Here is a 16,625-nt window from a genome sequence, read left to right as displayed (position 1 = left end):
TAGAGATGGTAAAGACAAGCTGTTGGCATTCACACTGAGCATCAGGATTGGAAAGAAAGCTGATTTAACTGGCTTTGAACCTGGTATGGTGCCACATGTGCTGGTCTAAGTATTTCAGAAACTGAAACTCTCTCAAGTTTACAGAGAGTGCCCTGAAAAAAAGAATATATTCAGTGAGCAGCAGTCTCAGCCTCGTGTCAGAGGTCAAGGGAGAATGGCCAGACTATTAAAGCTCTTAGGAAGGCAACAGTAACTCAAATAACCCCACATTACAACCAACATATGAAATTTCTCTGAATACACATCAAATTTAGCCTTGAAGTAGATGGGCTACAGCAGCAGAAGACCACCCCTGTCAGCTAAGAGCACGAAACTGAGGCTATATTTCGCATGGATTAGAAATCTGACAAAAGAAGATTCAAAAAAGTTTGCCTGGTCAGATGAATCTCAATTTCTGCCCATTAGTTGTTACTAATAGGCAGAAATTGGCCCATTAGTAAAAAATGAACATTGTTTAAACGCCACCGCCTGCCCAAGTACTGATGCTGACTATGTCCATCCTTTTATGAACACAGTGTACCCATCTTCTGATGGCTGCTACCAGCAAGATCAAACTGATCAAACTCCTATCATCTTAAACTGGTTTCTTGAACATGACAGTGAGTTCACTCTACTTAAACGACCTCCATAGTCATGAATAGTTCACCCTTGGAATGTGCTGGAATAGGATGGATGTGTTGCCAATAAAATCTGCATCAAGTCTGTAATGCTAACATGTCACAGACCTGACAAATTGTCCGGTATGTTTGTAATGTGTCATTTCACGGTCATTTTTGGATTGGCTTAAATTTATAGTCACTCTTAGCAAAGTTTAGTTGACTATGAAAACTAAAACGGGAAAGCTGAAATGGATGAAGGAGGAAGTGAGACGGGGAGAGGAGAAGGTGGCGGCCTCAGAGGCTAATATTGAAAGATAATGACAATGACTGCCCAAAAGTACTTAGAAGATAGTCCAGGCTGAAGCAATAGCAGCACTTCTGAACCAACCAACAATCTTGAATCCTCAGTTCATCTCAAATTTATATAAGATGTAATTTTTCAAGACACTGTCCAACATTTCTTCTATCGCTACACTAACACAGAAAAAAATCAATAAAACAACAAAAAAAGAAAAGAAACAAACAAACACAATGACAAAAAAAAAGCAACATCTGTGGAGTTGAGAGTAGCTTGGTCACTGCTGAGGACGAAGCAATCAAATTACGGTAAACACTCAACCGTGCGTGCTGTTCAAGGCAGGTCTTGACATCAGCTTTTGGCAGTGGCAACACTGCTGTATGTACTGTAACTGTGTGCTAACCTCCACAGCTGGATCTTGACCATAACACTAAAGAATAAATAAGTGAATACCTTTAGACTGCAGTGAAATAAATAATACAAACGTGCAAAGTAAAGTACAGCATATAATGATTTCCCGCTTTAAGTCCTTAATCACCCACACTATGTCCACCCACACTGATGGCTGATATTATTTTAAAAAGCTGTAAACAGGATGTATTCCTTAGTTCCGGTGTTTCCATAAAGCTTATATTTTCATCTTGAGGTATTTACCAGTATAATGATAAACACCACATGCTTTTGCTCTAAATACACCCCCCCCCCCACCACCACCACCACCACCACCACACACACCGACACACACAGAAATGGACGTTCCACTCCAGCTACCTAACAGTAAAGAGTAGCCTATGAAAGCAGTTTTATTTTTAAACTGACTTTGTTAAACACAGGAATACTTTAACATATCTCAGTGACACTGATATAAAGAGGCATGCCATCAAAATTCATATACTATGAACCTTGAGTTTGAACCCAAACCCAAGTAACAACAACAGGGAAAAGAGGGTAGAAAATGAGACAGAGGAGGACAGAAAGGAAACAAGAAGAAATAGAAACAGATCTATTAAAGTCTTTGATCCAAAAGCAGTTGCATGTGGTGAGCGAGTACAAGGCCCTAGCACGCTATACGACCATTCAGAACTCATGAAATCTTTATTGGATCCTTCCACTGAAAATAAACAAGTGCGCTAAAGACATGTCATTTGTCAGCAGGCTTACAAGTATACAATATACTGTTTGCTTGACGAAATTAAAACGCTACCCTTTTGTCCTTGGATTGATAACGTACAAATAACGTGAAAGAAATGCACATTCCTCACATGGTGTGAATGGAAGTAAAATTAAAAGTTGGCAACGCGGTCTTGGAAAAATTCTTGGGATTATTTACTCTTACTCTGACGAGATATCCCTGGCTCTAAATGGGGGATTTTTTCTTTTACAAAAGCCTTTGTCACTGATGAATTGAGCAGTTTGCGATGTTTTGTACAACGGATGAGGAGGTTATAGGTATTATATAAACACAGCTTTCAGACTCGGGCCCCTCCCTGGCCTCAAACAAGCAAGAGTGAGGGAGCAAATGTGGTCAAGCAAGCTAAAGAGTGAAAGGCAAAGCAGTGAATCAGGAAGATGAAGGATTGTTTCCTGATTGTTTCAGGGTGGTTTTGTTCAAATAAAAACAGTCACACCTCTGCACCAGCTCAAGAGAAAGGGCCAAACGCCGATGGAGTGCATGTTTTATGACTGGAGGGCAATGAAACCACCGCCGCCAAAAAATGCCCCAAACACAGCAAGTTCAGAAGAAAATACAGACAGAGGAAAGGGTGCCTGCATATAAATACACAGCCGCACACTTCAAGGTAATAACTGAGCGGGATTATCTTTGCATGAATCTACAAAATTATGTATATTTATACACTTGAAGTGTGCTAATACATTAACTACTTAGGTATTACAGACATTTTTATACATAGACCCTCATTTTCAGAGGCCCAAAACTAAATTTAGGCAAACAAATGATCTGAACTTGATTTCGTGTTGAGCTTGCATTTTTGAACTAGTTATTCGCACAAACTCTCAATATGGGGTCCAAAGAGATGTTGATGCAAGTAAAGGAGGTCAGTATTAGGCTGATAAACCTTAAATATTAAAAACTTTAGAAGTGGACATATCAGCAATCAGGCTCAGCAATACTAAAATGCCAGGTAGACCACAGAAGATGACTAAAACGGCTAAAGACATATAGCCAAGTCAAAAACACTCTTGAGGAAGTAGGTGTATTATTTAAATTTCAAGTCTATAAGCAAGAGATGCTTTCATGAATGTAAATACAGAGGGTTTACAGTAAGGTGCAGACCACTGGTCACACTCAAGAACAGAAAAACATCGAAAAGAGCCTGGACAGTTTTAGGGGGAAAAAATTGTCTCCAAACTGAGATTAACTTGCACTACAATGATGGGAAGAGAAAAGTGTGGCGAAGGAGAGAAACAGCTCATGACCTGAAGCATACCACATCATCCGTCAAACATGGTGGAGCCAGTATTGTAGCATGGTCATGTATGGCTGCCAGCAGAACCGAGCCACTCGTGTTTATTGATGATGTGACTGCTGATAGAAGTAGCAGGATGAATTGTTAAGTGTATGGGGCTACGCTCTCTGCTGCGATTCAGCCAAATGCTGCAAAAGTCATTGGAGAGCGATTCACAGTGCAAATGGATAATGGCCTGAATCGTACTACAAAACCAGCCCAAGAGTTTCTTAAGACAAGGAAAGTGGATATTCTTCAACAGCCAAGTCACTGACCTGATCTCAACCCAACAGAGCATAGCTTTTCAGCTATTAAATACAAAACTGAGGGCAGAGGGACCCACAAGCAAGCAGCAACCATAACGCAACTGTAAACCGTAAAAATGATGTTAGTTTGTCCAATTACCTTTGAACTTCTTAAAATGGGTGACTGTGTAATTTCTAAATGATTAATCCAATGCTTTTGTTAAATCTGTTGAATTAGAGTAAAACGGAAAGTCTGCAATTCAATCATATATTGATTGTTTGAATTAAAATACCCGTGGTGGTGTACAGACGCAACATTACAAACAAAAACTGTCCAAAACTGTCCAAAAACCTCTGTCTCTGCTATATTTCCAAAATGTACTCTTGCGCAACTGTGTGGAAAAAAAAAATCCAGAAACAATCTCAGTGAGCTAAGGAGCCTGGAAAGAAAAGCGTCTTCATTAACTTCATTAAGTTTCTTGAAGACGTTTCACCTCCCATCGGAGAAGCTTCTTCAGTTCTAAGAGCAACTGGTGGAGTGTCCCAGATTTTAAGCCCTATGGGAATGTCCCCAAGAGGGTCATGGACCCCCAATCAATCCTCTACCTAATCACACGAGCCAAGGTGTGACAACGGGTGTGGGTCACAATCAGTCACTGTGAAACCTAGCCCCACCCTATCATGTGATTTACTGAGGTCAAATGGCCCAGGATGTGAGTGGGCGTTAAGGCTTCTGGGAAGGGATCTCAAAACTGGATTATAGATGGCAGACAGTTGGTGTTGTAAGCCGCCGTCCTCTGTTCAAAGATGGTTGTTCACAATCGACATAGATGGCTTCTTTCACTCCTCTTTCAAACCATCTGTCTTTTCTGTGCAATATGTGAACATTGGCATCCTCGAAATAGGGGGTCTATGACCCTCTTGGGGGACACCCCCATAGGGCTTAAAATCTTGGACTCTCCAAAAGTTGCTCTTAGAACTGAAGAAGCTTCTCCAATGAGAGGTGAAACATCTTCAAGAAACTTAAAGAAGTCCAGACGCTTTTCTTTTCAAGCTCCTTAGACTACGATGACCTGGCTGACTGAGAACCTTCACAGAGAATCCCAGTGAGCACTAACTGAATACATACACTACTCAAAAAAATTAAAGGAACACTTTTTAATCAGAGTATAGCATCAAGTCACTTAAACCTGTGGGATATTGATCTGGTCAGTTAAGTAGCAGAGGGGGTTAATAATCAGTTATGGCTGCTTTGGCCTCCCAGGAACATTTTTAGGCATGCATACAAGCATGTAGAGGCCATACAGACTACTGACTACCGTTTTGAGTTGCTGAAATGAAATATTAGCAAAATAGATTTGCCTGCCACATCATATTTTCATTTTGTGTTTCTTTTGGTGTTTTTGAATCACTGAATTCAGCCCCTCTGTATGTTGATACTTTTCATTTCCATAAAATGATGTGGGATCCTTTCGTTCCTAACACATTACCCAGTGTACCCATATCAGTGTAGACAACCAGCATGATTTTTTTCCCCATTGAGATTTGATGTGCTTTCAATGTGTTCCTTTAACTTTTTGAGCAGTGTGCATAAGAAAATGTCACAAAATACAAACACAAACTGGGGAAACAATAGAAGCTCAACAGTGAGGCTCTGGCTCATAACGTGGAAGAGATTTAACAGCTAATAAAGGCTTTAAAGACTTGAATTAGCTTGTTTAACAGCTTCTACGAAAGGCCTGCTGGGAATCATCAGGCTGACTAGTCAGTATAAAACTAGAAATCAATAACATCTGAAAATTTGGTACATTTTTAACACAAACTTTTTTTTCTTTTTTGGTGTGTATTTACTGTCATTTACAGATGAGCTTAGAAGGTCATTCCAGCTGTGACCACTGCTGTTTGACAGAAACGAATTCACTCAGTGTGACCAGCATGTGTTTAATATATCTGGTATGCAAAGGCATGTATGAAATCTTTACACACTGTGACGCTGTTAAACAGAGTGGGAGGACGTGCATATACAAACAAGTGTGTGACACATGACGGTAAATGGCAAGTCTCTCCCTGGCTTCTATTCCTCACTTTCATCTGATTCATACTTGATCTTCATGACAACAAAAGCAGTCTCTGAGTCACCCAGACATCACATATATCAAAGCTCAGCCTTGGACTACATTAAGAATAATCATTTCCAAATTGCCACACAAATTCCATTTCGTCAGACAAATAACACTCCAACAGAGTCAGCCTTCGATCGGCTCGTATTGACTCAGCAGCGGGAGTGAGAGTTATTAACTGAACCTGTCAAAACTGAAGCTCAATAGGATTCCTGGCATGTGGAAAATATTTTTAATTAGTTTTTCTATTTACTCTCCATAAAGCCCAGGAGGAGCAGAGAGAGATAAGAATATACATATCTTACTATACTAAGCACACAAAATGCTATATAATTCATTCCCGTGTTATAGATTCATTTGTTCCTGTGATTTAAATAATTCAAAGCCAAAAGATACATCCTGTCCTCGCGTTTTGGTTGTGTGCGTGAGTTATATAAGTGTGCCAAAAGAGCAGAACACCCTGTGCAAATAGATTATAATTTCCCTGATCAATAGCTTATAAGAAAAATGTTTAAACCAAAACAGAGAATAAGATAAACAATCGAATTTTGCCAGAACAATCTCTCCCCTGAGCTGGATGAATACCATCAGTCTTTTTTTGCTGAAGGTGAGTTGAGTGCATACAGAGAGTCTACACTGAGATGAAAAAATATTCAGTAACTTCAGTCCACATCCACATGTCTGGATGGTTTTACTACAGGGCTTTTAAGTAGGGGAAAAGGCTTTTGCATAATTTGGGGTTTTTAATTTTACTGGAAGTAATTTTTCTCATTAGGACGAATGCTCATATTCTCCACTCTTACGCTATCATTGTGGACATGGATGCGGATATAGACAGCTGCAAATATCATGGGTAGATTCTCTTAACTAACTGTTAAGCAGTTAACTGTTCACTGTTCACATATGCATTATATACATTTGAAAGAGATTGATCCAAAGTCAAGGTAATTTCTTTCCAAGAGTTATTGTGCATTTCTTTAAAGACAAAGTAAACAGATGCAGTGGTAACGGACGTCTTCACATGCTATTCTCAGATGCAGATTTCTCTTTGGATTTGTGGTTCATACACAGTCGATTCCCTTGGTCCACAGTCACAGTGTGGATTTCATTAAAAAACTAACAAACTGCAATGAGCTTCATGTTCAGAACAAATTTAAGTAAGTGGACCACCCTTGTGGAAAGTGCTCTTATATAAAGTAGTGTATAATCAGCCAATTATTATTGTTTCTTGGTGACACTACCTCATGTAAGAGTGACCATCCCTGTGCACTCATTTCATCACTGGCCACTGAGAGAAGGTGAATTGTTTCATGAAATCGCATTTGGAAAAGGGTCGCTGCTTGAATTTTAACACTTTGCATAAAAGTTATTGATCTTTGATGTTTGTATTTTATTATTAAAGCGAGAGAATGAATTAATCAAAACGTGCTAAAACCTTTATACAATGTAATAAAATAGCTCATTTTTTCTTTTTCTGGCTAATCCAGGGCTCCATAAGTCTTAGTTTTTAATTAACCAGGAAATTCCTTCCACCAAAAGCTGTGTATTCTTTTACTGGATAGCCCCCCACCCCTCCCACTCCTCAAGTGCTATCTAAATCCCCTTCAGTTATATAAGACTCTATAGTTTTGCATGCCTGCATGTGTGCATGCTGGCACAGTGTTTTTGCTTTCAAAGAAAGAAGGCTTTTTGATCTGCCTGAGTCTCACAATTCATCATTATAGCTAATATCACATGCAGACGCATACACACATAAAGCACGCAAACATACACATACAACTGCCTACCAGCAAGCTGTTTGCCCATGTTCTCCAGCTCTTTAGAAAAGAGGGAGTCGCCCAGTAGCAGGCCCGTCTGCCCGACAGAGCTCCCACCTCTCACAGCCTTCAGATCAGCCTCCCAGACAGCCTGACGCTAGTTAGCAAGGAAAACAGAAAGAGAGAGAAAGTCACATTAGAAGAAAGACCCTTCAATTAACTCTTTATATAATTTTCAGCTTTTGCTGGAAATATCTGAGCCATATCTGCTGGGGGAAAAAAAAAAGAGCCAATTATTATTTTACGAGCTCAAGAAAAACACAAGAAACCACAGCAAGTGTAGATGAAAGCATACATCATGGAGTGCACTGTGTTAACTGAGTGCAGGGTGCTAGACAGTCAGTAGTGGTTCAGAGCATTTTTGTGTAACTATCAGTAAATCTATAGGAGCGTGTATGCACACCAGTCTGTTGGCAACGAGCCTGGCAGCAGCAAATCTCGCGCTGCCAGTTACGGAGCAATAAATCAGCCACTTTGAATAGTTTCCAGAGTTCGCGTGACACTTTTTTTTTTTTAAATAGAGATGATCATATTCTAAAGCATATGAAATGAAAGAAATAAAAAGGCAGATTGGATCACTTATGTGTAGTTGCTGTGTTTGGCCTATTTTGCTCATACCAATCATGGCCAAGTGTATGATTTGGAAAGGGACCTGTTAGATAGTCTAAACTTTGCCAAGTTCTTTAATGGCAGCATGCCTAATCCTCCTATTTTTTTTCCTTTGATAGGACGCAAGCGGCCAGATGATCTGTTAAGTCAGTGGACCAAGCGTACATGAGCTCCAAGCACAGGTGAACAATAAAACCTGTCAGCCGTAATTCCACCTCCTGTAAGTTTGGTTTACACTAGATAAGTTATGATACCTCTGATGCCAGCACTTACATCATTTGATGTGCTAAGCACTTAATGGGAGACAGAGCTGACTAGACAAAGTGCTGACACAGAGTGAGGTTTGGAGACATCTGGTGATATACATAGAGCGAGGCTTCCAGCGGTCTTTAAAGACAATCCTGGGATAATCCCTTCATAGCAAAACCCGAGCACACGGCTGCGCAATATCACTAAAACAGTGAAATAGTTCAAAATGAAAACATCTTGCAATAATTTTTCTGATTTTTATTTTGAAGTGCGAGGTACTTGATCCTATGCACGACAGACTATGAACATAAAACACAAGCCACAAAGTCCAACTTTAATAGAACAAATGTCAGAACACCTGTGACCACTGGAACCAAACCGATTCCACATGAAATCCTAGTTGAGGATAATTGCTTGAACAAGGTTATAAAAGAACACCTGTGAACACACAATTTCCTCCTGGGTTATATCTAATACAACATAGCTGAGTGTGGCAAAAAATAAACAGTGTGAATGGGAGTGTAGGAAGAGCCGTGTTACCAGTAACGGAAGATGGAGTTGGTGACCTCACACAAACCTCCTATTTGGAAAAAAGACAAGCAAATGCTTTTGATTCGGCGAGAAGAATATCTGGTGGTGTCGGGCGCTGCGACGGACACTGGATAAAGTCAACCTCAAAAAAGCCATTACTCATAAAACTGCAAGATTTAACTTGGCCGAAGGACGAGAAAAGAAGCCTGATGAAGTGCAGAACACGCTTTGGTCAGTTACAACCAAAATAAATTTGTGTGGATCTGATGGTTTCCAGCATGTCTGGTGTGAACCTGGCCAATAACACCACAGAGGAGTGCATGAAACAAGGATGTGTGAGTGTAATGTTATGGGACAGCATTAATGTCAAAGGTGCATGGACGGTCGGGGCAACTGAATACTAAATGGTGTTTTCATTCAGTAACTGGGCAGCCACAAGAAGCTCGAGAGGAAAGGAATTTTACAACACGACTGTGTCCAAAAACGCACAGGGGACAAGGATCTTTACGGCGAAAACTATGAGCTGGATAAGCGTGTCCTCTCACTAAAATCCAACAGATCCTTTGGAGATCTTCAGTGATAAAACCTCTGCAGCAAAGAGCGACTGAGAAGAACTGTGTGAATAATAAAGGAGTGAAAAACTGGCAACCATCAAACATAAAGGTGGACAGACAAAATAGCCTATTTAAAAAAAAGAAGAAGAAGAAAATAAAAAAAATTTCATTGATCAGATTTTTGCATTGGGATTGTCCTTTTGGGTTAAGAGGTGTAGTTCTTAACACATTCGTCTTGCAAAAGAAAAATCCCCTGTCTGGGACACAAACTCAGGGGGTCATCATACTCCTAATACAGGTCCCGTGCCCGGATAAATGGGAGGGCTGCATCATGAAGGTTATGTGTTGTAAAATCTGTGCAAAATCAGAAATATAAAAATATGCAGATCCATGGGCTATGGCGACCTGCTAGGTAACAAGCAGCCAAAAATCCCAGTATATGCACAGGAAGGAATACACTCTATTATAAGAAGAATCTCTTAACATTTTAGTATTCTTGCACAGAGAGGAGGTTAACTCAGTTTTGTTGTACAGTAACATGTTAAGCTCCCCTCAAAGAGGACTGCAATGCTTAAAGAGTAGGTGTAGTGAAAAACAAGGGAAGCTGCTATCCTCTGATAAATGACAGAAGATCATTCCCAGGATCTATGGCATTGATCTTCATGCCTGTCAGATACATAAGGCGTTCTGTGGTCACAGAACCACAACACCCAAGCCAATCTTTAATTACAGTCCTCATAAAGCAGCAAGGCGGGTTGAGTGCTACAAATGAATCCCCTCCCCAGCTTTATTTCTTTCTCTTTGGTGGTATCTCCCTAAATCCAGCAGCATGACATCACACTGTCCTCCTCTTGCCTTTTTTACTCAGCTCTGGCAAACAAGGCCACCAACAGATTCCCAATTTTAAGTGGACTTTACGTCGTTACATTTTAAAGCCCCGGTGCTTCGGAAATCCAGAGTCCAAGTTGATTATATCAAAGATCAAATTTATCGTAGTGCCTTATTAAAGAGCCCGGTTTTATAAGAGCTTTTGATATACAATAGATCAACTATTATTAGCAACATCTACAGCACAACATCTGCATTGAGTTCTAAAGCTCTGCTGTAATCAGGACCATATATCCTGGAGACAGCAGACTGGAGGCCGAGGCTGATGGGACTCCACAGTCCCAAAGACCAGGAAAACCAAGCAAGCCTGTAAGAAATTCACCTCATCAGACAAGATCAATAAACAAACAGACAGTGCAATGAAAATATGACAGTTATTTCATTGAGTTTAGTGAAGTCATACTAACAAAGTCACCTGGAAGATGTAATCATGTATCAATATGGCATATTTGAAAATCATGTACAAAACAAAAATGCTACACAGGAGATGTTGGGGCACAAAATGGACTTGATTACACGGTGAGACGATACAACAGAATGATGGAGAGTGGTTTCATTTAGCCATGGTTTAGAGCATCTATTGTTCTTATAACAAACAGTGCATGACGTGCGATATTTTAATCCACGCGGCCGAAAAGACAGGAAGGAATGGCTTTTCATTTGCAAAATAAAAAGTGATTTTGCAATGACTTATAGTGTATTAATGTCAGTGGTGCAAAACTGGTATGATCTCCCTCCCACTATGATAAAACTAAAGAAAGCTTAAAGAGAAAAGGGGAAACCCTTCTGGTAAAACTTCTGGCTAACTAACAAACATGGGTCTTGTTTCTTACAAAATTGATTCCATGTTGAGAGCAAACAAGACAGAAAGAGAGAGGATAGACGTCTAGAGTCAAATATTTTATAGCCTGCATGTGTGGAGCTATACGTGTGTGGTCAGCAGTAATAATCACCGCAATCTGGGGTTTGGTCCAACATGGCCCCTCCACACAACAAGGACTGAGGGGGTGTGTGCATGCAGTCACAGGGGTTTGAGCGTACTGCTGGCTTTGCGAGCACAATTGATGGACTCTTGTTGTGGTCAGGCCTGGGTTGCATAGGGACTAATATACACAAAACACACACAGGACCTTGCACCAAGACACACTCTATTTGATCATCTCTCATTTCAGCTCATTATTTGAGGCTTTTAACTGCTTCACTTGACGTATTGGGGCTCCTTTGGGTTATAAATGCTCTGGCTGATAGGATTTGCTACTACGAGTGTTTGGGGTGTTTAGTGTACGTCACTACCACAGTACCTTTAGTGGACTGCACTAAAGGTACTGCAGTTCTCCTTAAACAAGTGGATCACTCCATATAAAATCTACTAAATTTGAAGTCAAATGTTCCCACCAAACCACCTTAGAATCAGCTTTTCTTTTTTTCTTTTTTTTTTTTGGGGGGGGGCACTAACTTTACTATGTTTAAAGAAGTAAAACAAAAGTTTACCTTCATGATATAGCTTTGAGCTTTAATCATCAGGAGATATATCATAGTTCTTTCTGTGTCATAATAATCTGAAGCTGACTGATTTATTTGCAGGCTGATTTTGTCGGCTGCTATCAGCTACTTGATGACATATGAATGAATGAATATGAATGGCTCTGTGTTTATTTAATTTTTCTGAAGTGTTAGCAGGGCACGGTGGTTAGCACTGTTGCTGCACAGCAAGAAGTTCCTGAGTTCAATTCCACCATCAGGCCGGGGTCTTTCTGTGTGGAGTTTGCACGTTCTCCCCGTGTTTGCGTGGGTTCTTTCCACAGTCCAAAGACATGCAGTTAGTAGGGATAGGTTAATTGATCAATCTAAATTGCCCATAGGTGTGAATGGTTGTCTCTTTCTTTGTGTTAGCCCTGTGACAGACTGGCGACCTGTCTAGGGTGTACCCTGCCTCTCGCTCTATGACAGCTGGGAAAGGCTCCAGCGCCTCCCACGACCCTGAAAAGGATAAGCGGAAGCAAATGGATGGATGGATGAAGTATTAGCGTTTATGAAAGCTGGTTAATGAGACATGTAAAAATTAAAGAAGAGACAGGAGAAACAACCATGTTATGGGTGTTGGCATTACACAGTTTGGCCACCAGAGGGCACTTTGTTACCTGTTCGCAAGACACGCATGTGGAACGCCACAAAGACAACCGACTGATCCGAGCAGAGTTGGGCAGAGGGTAAAGAAGTACATAAACAACTACACATGAGATTTTTAGTAAAATGTATTTGTCTTGTATGTCTGAGAGAAAAAAAATATCAGCAGTCATAGCGGAATGCCAGATTTTTTTAAATCGCCAAATATCTGTATTTATCTAAAAAAATCTATATCAGTCAAGCTGTAATAACAATTTTGTTACATAGTCATGTTTTAGCACTTGCAAAATGGCATGTCTGTGAAATAAAGAAACATCTTTAAAATTCCTGCCACGCACTGGCCGGGATCACCGAGGGTGTCAGGTTTAGTCTAGTGATTAAAGGCCAAAAAGCTGTTACAAGCTCATAACGCAATAAAGCAGCAACCTACAAAACAGCCCTTTTCTTTGCTAACATGAAGTTTTGGATCAGTCACATCCTTTGCTACTTCAGCAGCAGCAGGAGATAACCACCGACTTTAGCCTTGTCTGTACCTCGTTTCCTTCATACTCGTTTTTAATTTTGAAAAAGCTTCCTCGGTTATAACTATCAACGACCGAGCTCCTGCCAGAAGCCAACAATGAGGAGCTTGGCCTGAGCTCTCTCTGCAGTGCGCTCGCACAAAATACTGTGTGCCAGGTGGTGTAAAGTAGACCTGCTGCATGAAAGACACTCTGCGGACCCCTATTTGGTGTGAGATTAATCTGGGCATAGTGAGAGCTGACATACAGACTTAAAACCATCACATGCCAAAAGAAACTCAGCATAAAGTGAAGCATGACATTTTTCTCTCTGTGAATTTTCATCTCGAGCCTCATGAACCTTTTATGTCATCGGGCCTCAGGGTTGAAGCTCTGGTAAGCCAGCGCATTAAATACTGACGAGTACCCAGCCAGTCCTGTGTTTTTTGTAGAATCAGGTGTAGTGATGCGTCAGTGCTGTACAGCTGAAAAGTCTTTTCCTCTATTCTGGGGAATGGGTTTAAAACAATATTATTTGTAGTGAAAAGAAACAAAAATAGGGTCATATATTCTGTTATATCCTTACATGGATTAATCGGCTAAGCTTTACACTAAGAAACAGAATTTATTACAGGTTTTCTAAATAACTCACTTTGCTTTTGCAGCCCCATCTAAGTTGCATGGCTGTGGGAGAATAACACTCACACTTTTAATGAATTCCTGTTGTTTTGGCTTACAGCAGAATCACCTAATGGATTTTATGGACTTGCATACAGAGCTCAGAGGCTCACTCATCCAACCACAGCCAAAAGCAGACAGGATATTGACAATAACACAGTTAGGCTTTCACTCAAGTGCTCCAAAGACCGACTTTATGACACACTGGCTGTTCTTAAATCAGAGAAAAACAACGAAAAGTGTCAATAGAAGTGCAAATGAGATGATTCTTTACAAGAAATAGATAAACATTGGCTCTAAAGCTCAAAGAGTCTGCGGGAAAAATTATATTTTTACTGCACTGTACTTCAAAATTTAGCTGAAGCCTTAGAATCAGTCTGCCATAACACAAAAGATTAGTTTTTGTATGTGTGACATCTTGGAGTTCATTTCCCAAAACTTAAAAAAAAAATGTTAAAGATGTGAAAGTGCTTCAACGTGTTAGCCTGCAACAGACTCTCCAGGATGTACACTGCTTCTTATCCTATGATGCTGGGCGAGGTTTCAGCATCTCCCATGACTCTAAACTGGAAAAATGGAGGAAAAATAGATAGATGGATCTATTACAAGAAATTCCCTAACAGAAATCTCTCCATCATTGTAAGCGAAAATCATTTTAGCGCACAGGCAAATAAAGGAAAACAGAAAATCCTGTGAATCCAAAACAAAGCTTTTGGCAGATTACACCAGCACTTGCGTTGTGTGGCTACGCTGTGCGATTTGCTCAGATGACAACCATACATCCGTGTCTGTGGAGGTGTGGGGAGCAGACTGTTGCCAAATATAAAAAGCCATAGAGCCAAGATTCCTTCGGAAACAGAAATAAACCCTCATAACAGTTCTGCTTCGCATCTCTCTCACACACACAGCACTGCATCACACTAATTATCTTATTTCCAGCATACAAGTGAGCAGTTTCCCTTGGCATATTTTACGATGGTAACACCCATACCACTCAGAGCAAATCTGATTAACACATATCACTTAACAGTTACAAAGGAAAGTGGGAGAATTTGGGGGGGAATTTACGCCTGGCTATTGCTTTAGGAAAGAATTTGTCTTTATGGGGCAATTATCACCTAAAGGGAGCTGGCAGAGGTAGGAGACTAATAATGATAACCATTAAGAGTGTTTACTTTCCAACATCTCCAGGGCATTTACTGCCCAAACCAGGCCTTTATTTATGGACAGTTGTAAATGCTAATAATAAAATATGACTTCAAACTTTTTAAAGTCGCAAAAAAAAAGTAAAAAAATGCAATGACCACTGCGACAAGAGAGGAAGCACCAAGACACTTTTCTGCCAGTGTAATGAAATCTTATGTCTTTACTCTGTACAATATAATAATAACTTTATTCGAGTTATATGTCATACTGTACTCCCACCTCCCACCAAATAAACCATAAAAGAAAAAAAAACTTCCACACTGCTTAGTCATTTTACTCCACAAGCCCCTGGACGACTAGCTGAACTTACAAGCTATTACAAATTGCATTTGCCTTTCGAAGAGGGCCAAATATCAGCAATTAAGCACGAAACAAGCACGGTTACTTGCAGCACTATAGGTTACAGGAGATATTTGCACTTGCAGAGTCCATATGGGACCTATTAGCGCACTGTTCTCTAAGTTGCCAGACAGGCTTAACCTGTGAAGATTGCAGTGTAGCGGCAGGATGGAGTGTCTAATCCCTTGTTGCACACAGCTACAAACTAGTGGTTAAGTGTGGATGTGAAGGTCATTGGAAAGGAGAAATAAAAGGCACAGGCTAAATTGATCGACTTAACTCTTTCAGAACTATTAAAACTCTGTTACTCTGTGTTGGTTGCGGTCAAGCCTCAGCTTTTCGGTTCTAAATCCTTCTGTGCGTTGTGTCAAAGAAAACGCTTGTAAAATGCTGGGAATTAGTGTGACTGGCATGTTAAGGTCCAAATGTCTACAGTTTCAGGATGGAGGCTATTGTATTTGGCTAAATCCGTCAGAGCTCCGACTACTGCTTTAGTCCTTCAGTTACTAAAGGTCTGCTCCCAGTTAGTCTGGAGCCTCTCTGCATCTGCTCCACACACGGAGCACTGCACTGGCTCCTTTCTTTCTTAAAAAAAGCAGTAAAAAGCCTTGTCTAACACTTAGATTGGGCAATTATATTTTTAAAAAAAAGTATTGGCTTTTCGGAGAGGTAATTATACAAAGGTACCGGCGTCTTAGCTGAACGCTTTATTAACAGCATGTGCCTTTGTGTGAGTCTGGTGTGCGCCACGTAAGGCCACTATAGATTTCTTCCCTGAAGCGTCTGAGGTTTATCACGCCACTTTGCTATTCAACAAACCTTTGTGTACCTACTGTAACCCAGAAATATTTAGATCCATTATCAAACCCATCTAAATCTGCTGCGGCTGTTACGTCGCTCGATATTCTTTTTGTGTATTCCTTTCAAACTGCACACAAGAGCTGTGAAAGGCAAGCAAAGTGATACAGGGAGAGTTTTAATTGGGGCTGTTTAGCGCTATCAGCTGTTGTGTAAGCTGAAATCCCCACATGAAGATGGATCACTTTTACTTGGGCCTTGTTCTGTTAACGAGGGGCTCGAGGTGGTTTCGAGACAATAGCAGTCGAGGAGGAGAGAGCGACTAGGTAATTGATGGTTGTAAAGCGATCTTAATTGTTTGGTGATGGATGTAGGGAGGACACTTACAGAGCCTGACATCTGAGATAAGGTGTCGCATTCCTGGAGTCGTCCCGCCACTGTGTCCAACCCGGGCAAAGGAGCTGCTCCAGACGATACGCACAAACGAGGGAAAAAGGAAGCATAAAGCAGAGTGCAACGGCATAAAGATTTTATATATT

At 40.5% G+C, this 16,625-nt stretch overlaps 1 protein-coding gene across 2 annotated transcripts in view; it reads right to left on the bottom strand.

The window, feature by feature from the left end:
• Positions 1–16,625, bottom strand: part of lg9h8orf34 (linkage group 9 C8orf34 homolog) — a 73,673-nt gene that overhangs the window by 10,691 nt on the left and 46,357 nt on the right. For both annotated transcript variants that reach the window (XM_063483690.1, XM_063483692.1), the window contains exons 10-11: positions 16,474–16,547; positions 7,578–7,704 (exon numbers count right to left, since the gene is read on the bottom strand). In XM_063483690.1, coding sequence (XP_063339760.1) covers positions 7,578–7,704; positions 16,474–16,547 — 201 coding nt within the window. The remainder of the gene's footprint in view (positions 1–7,577; positions 7,705–16,473; positions 16,548–16,625) is intronic.

This window comes from Pelmatolapia mariae, linkage group LG9 (genome assembly GCF_036321145.2).
Source record: "Pelmatolapia mariae isolate MD_Pm_ZW linkage group LG9, Pm_UMD_F_2, whole genome shotgun sequence".
Taxonomy (NCBI): domain Eukaryota; kingdom Metazoa; phylum Chordata; class Actinopteri; order Cichliformes; family Cichlidae; genus Pelmatolapia; species Pelmatolapia mariae.
This window is presented reverse-complemented; position numbering and strand designations above follow the sequence as displayed.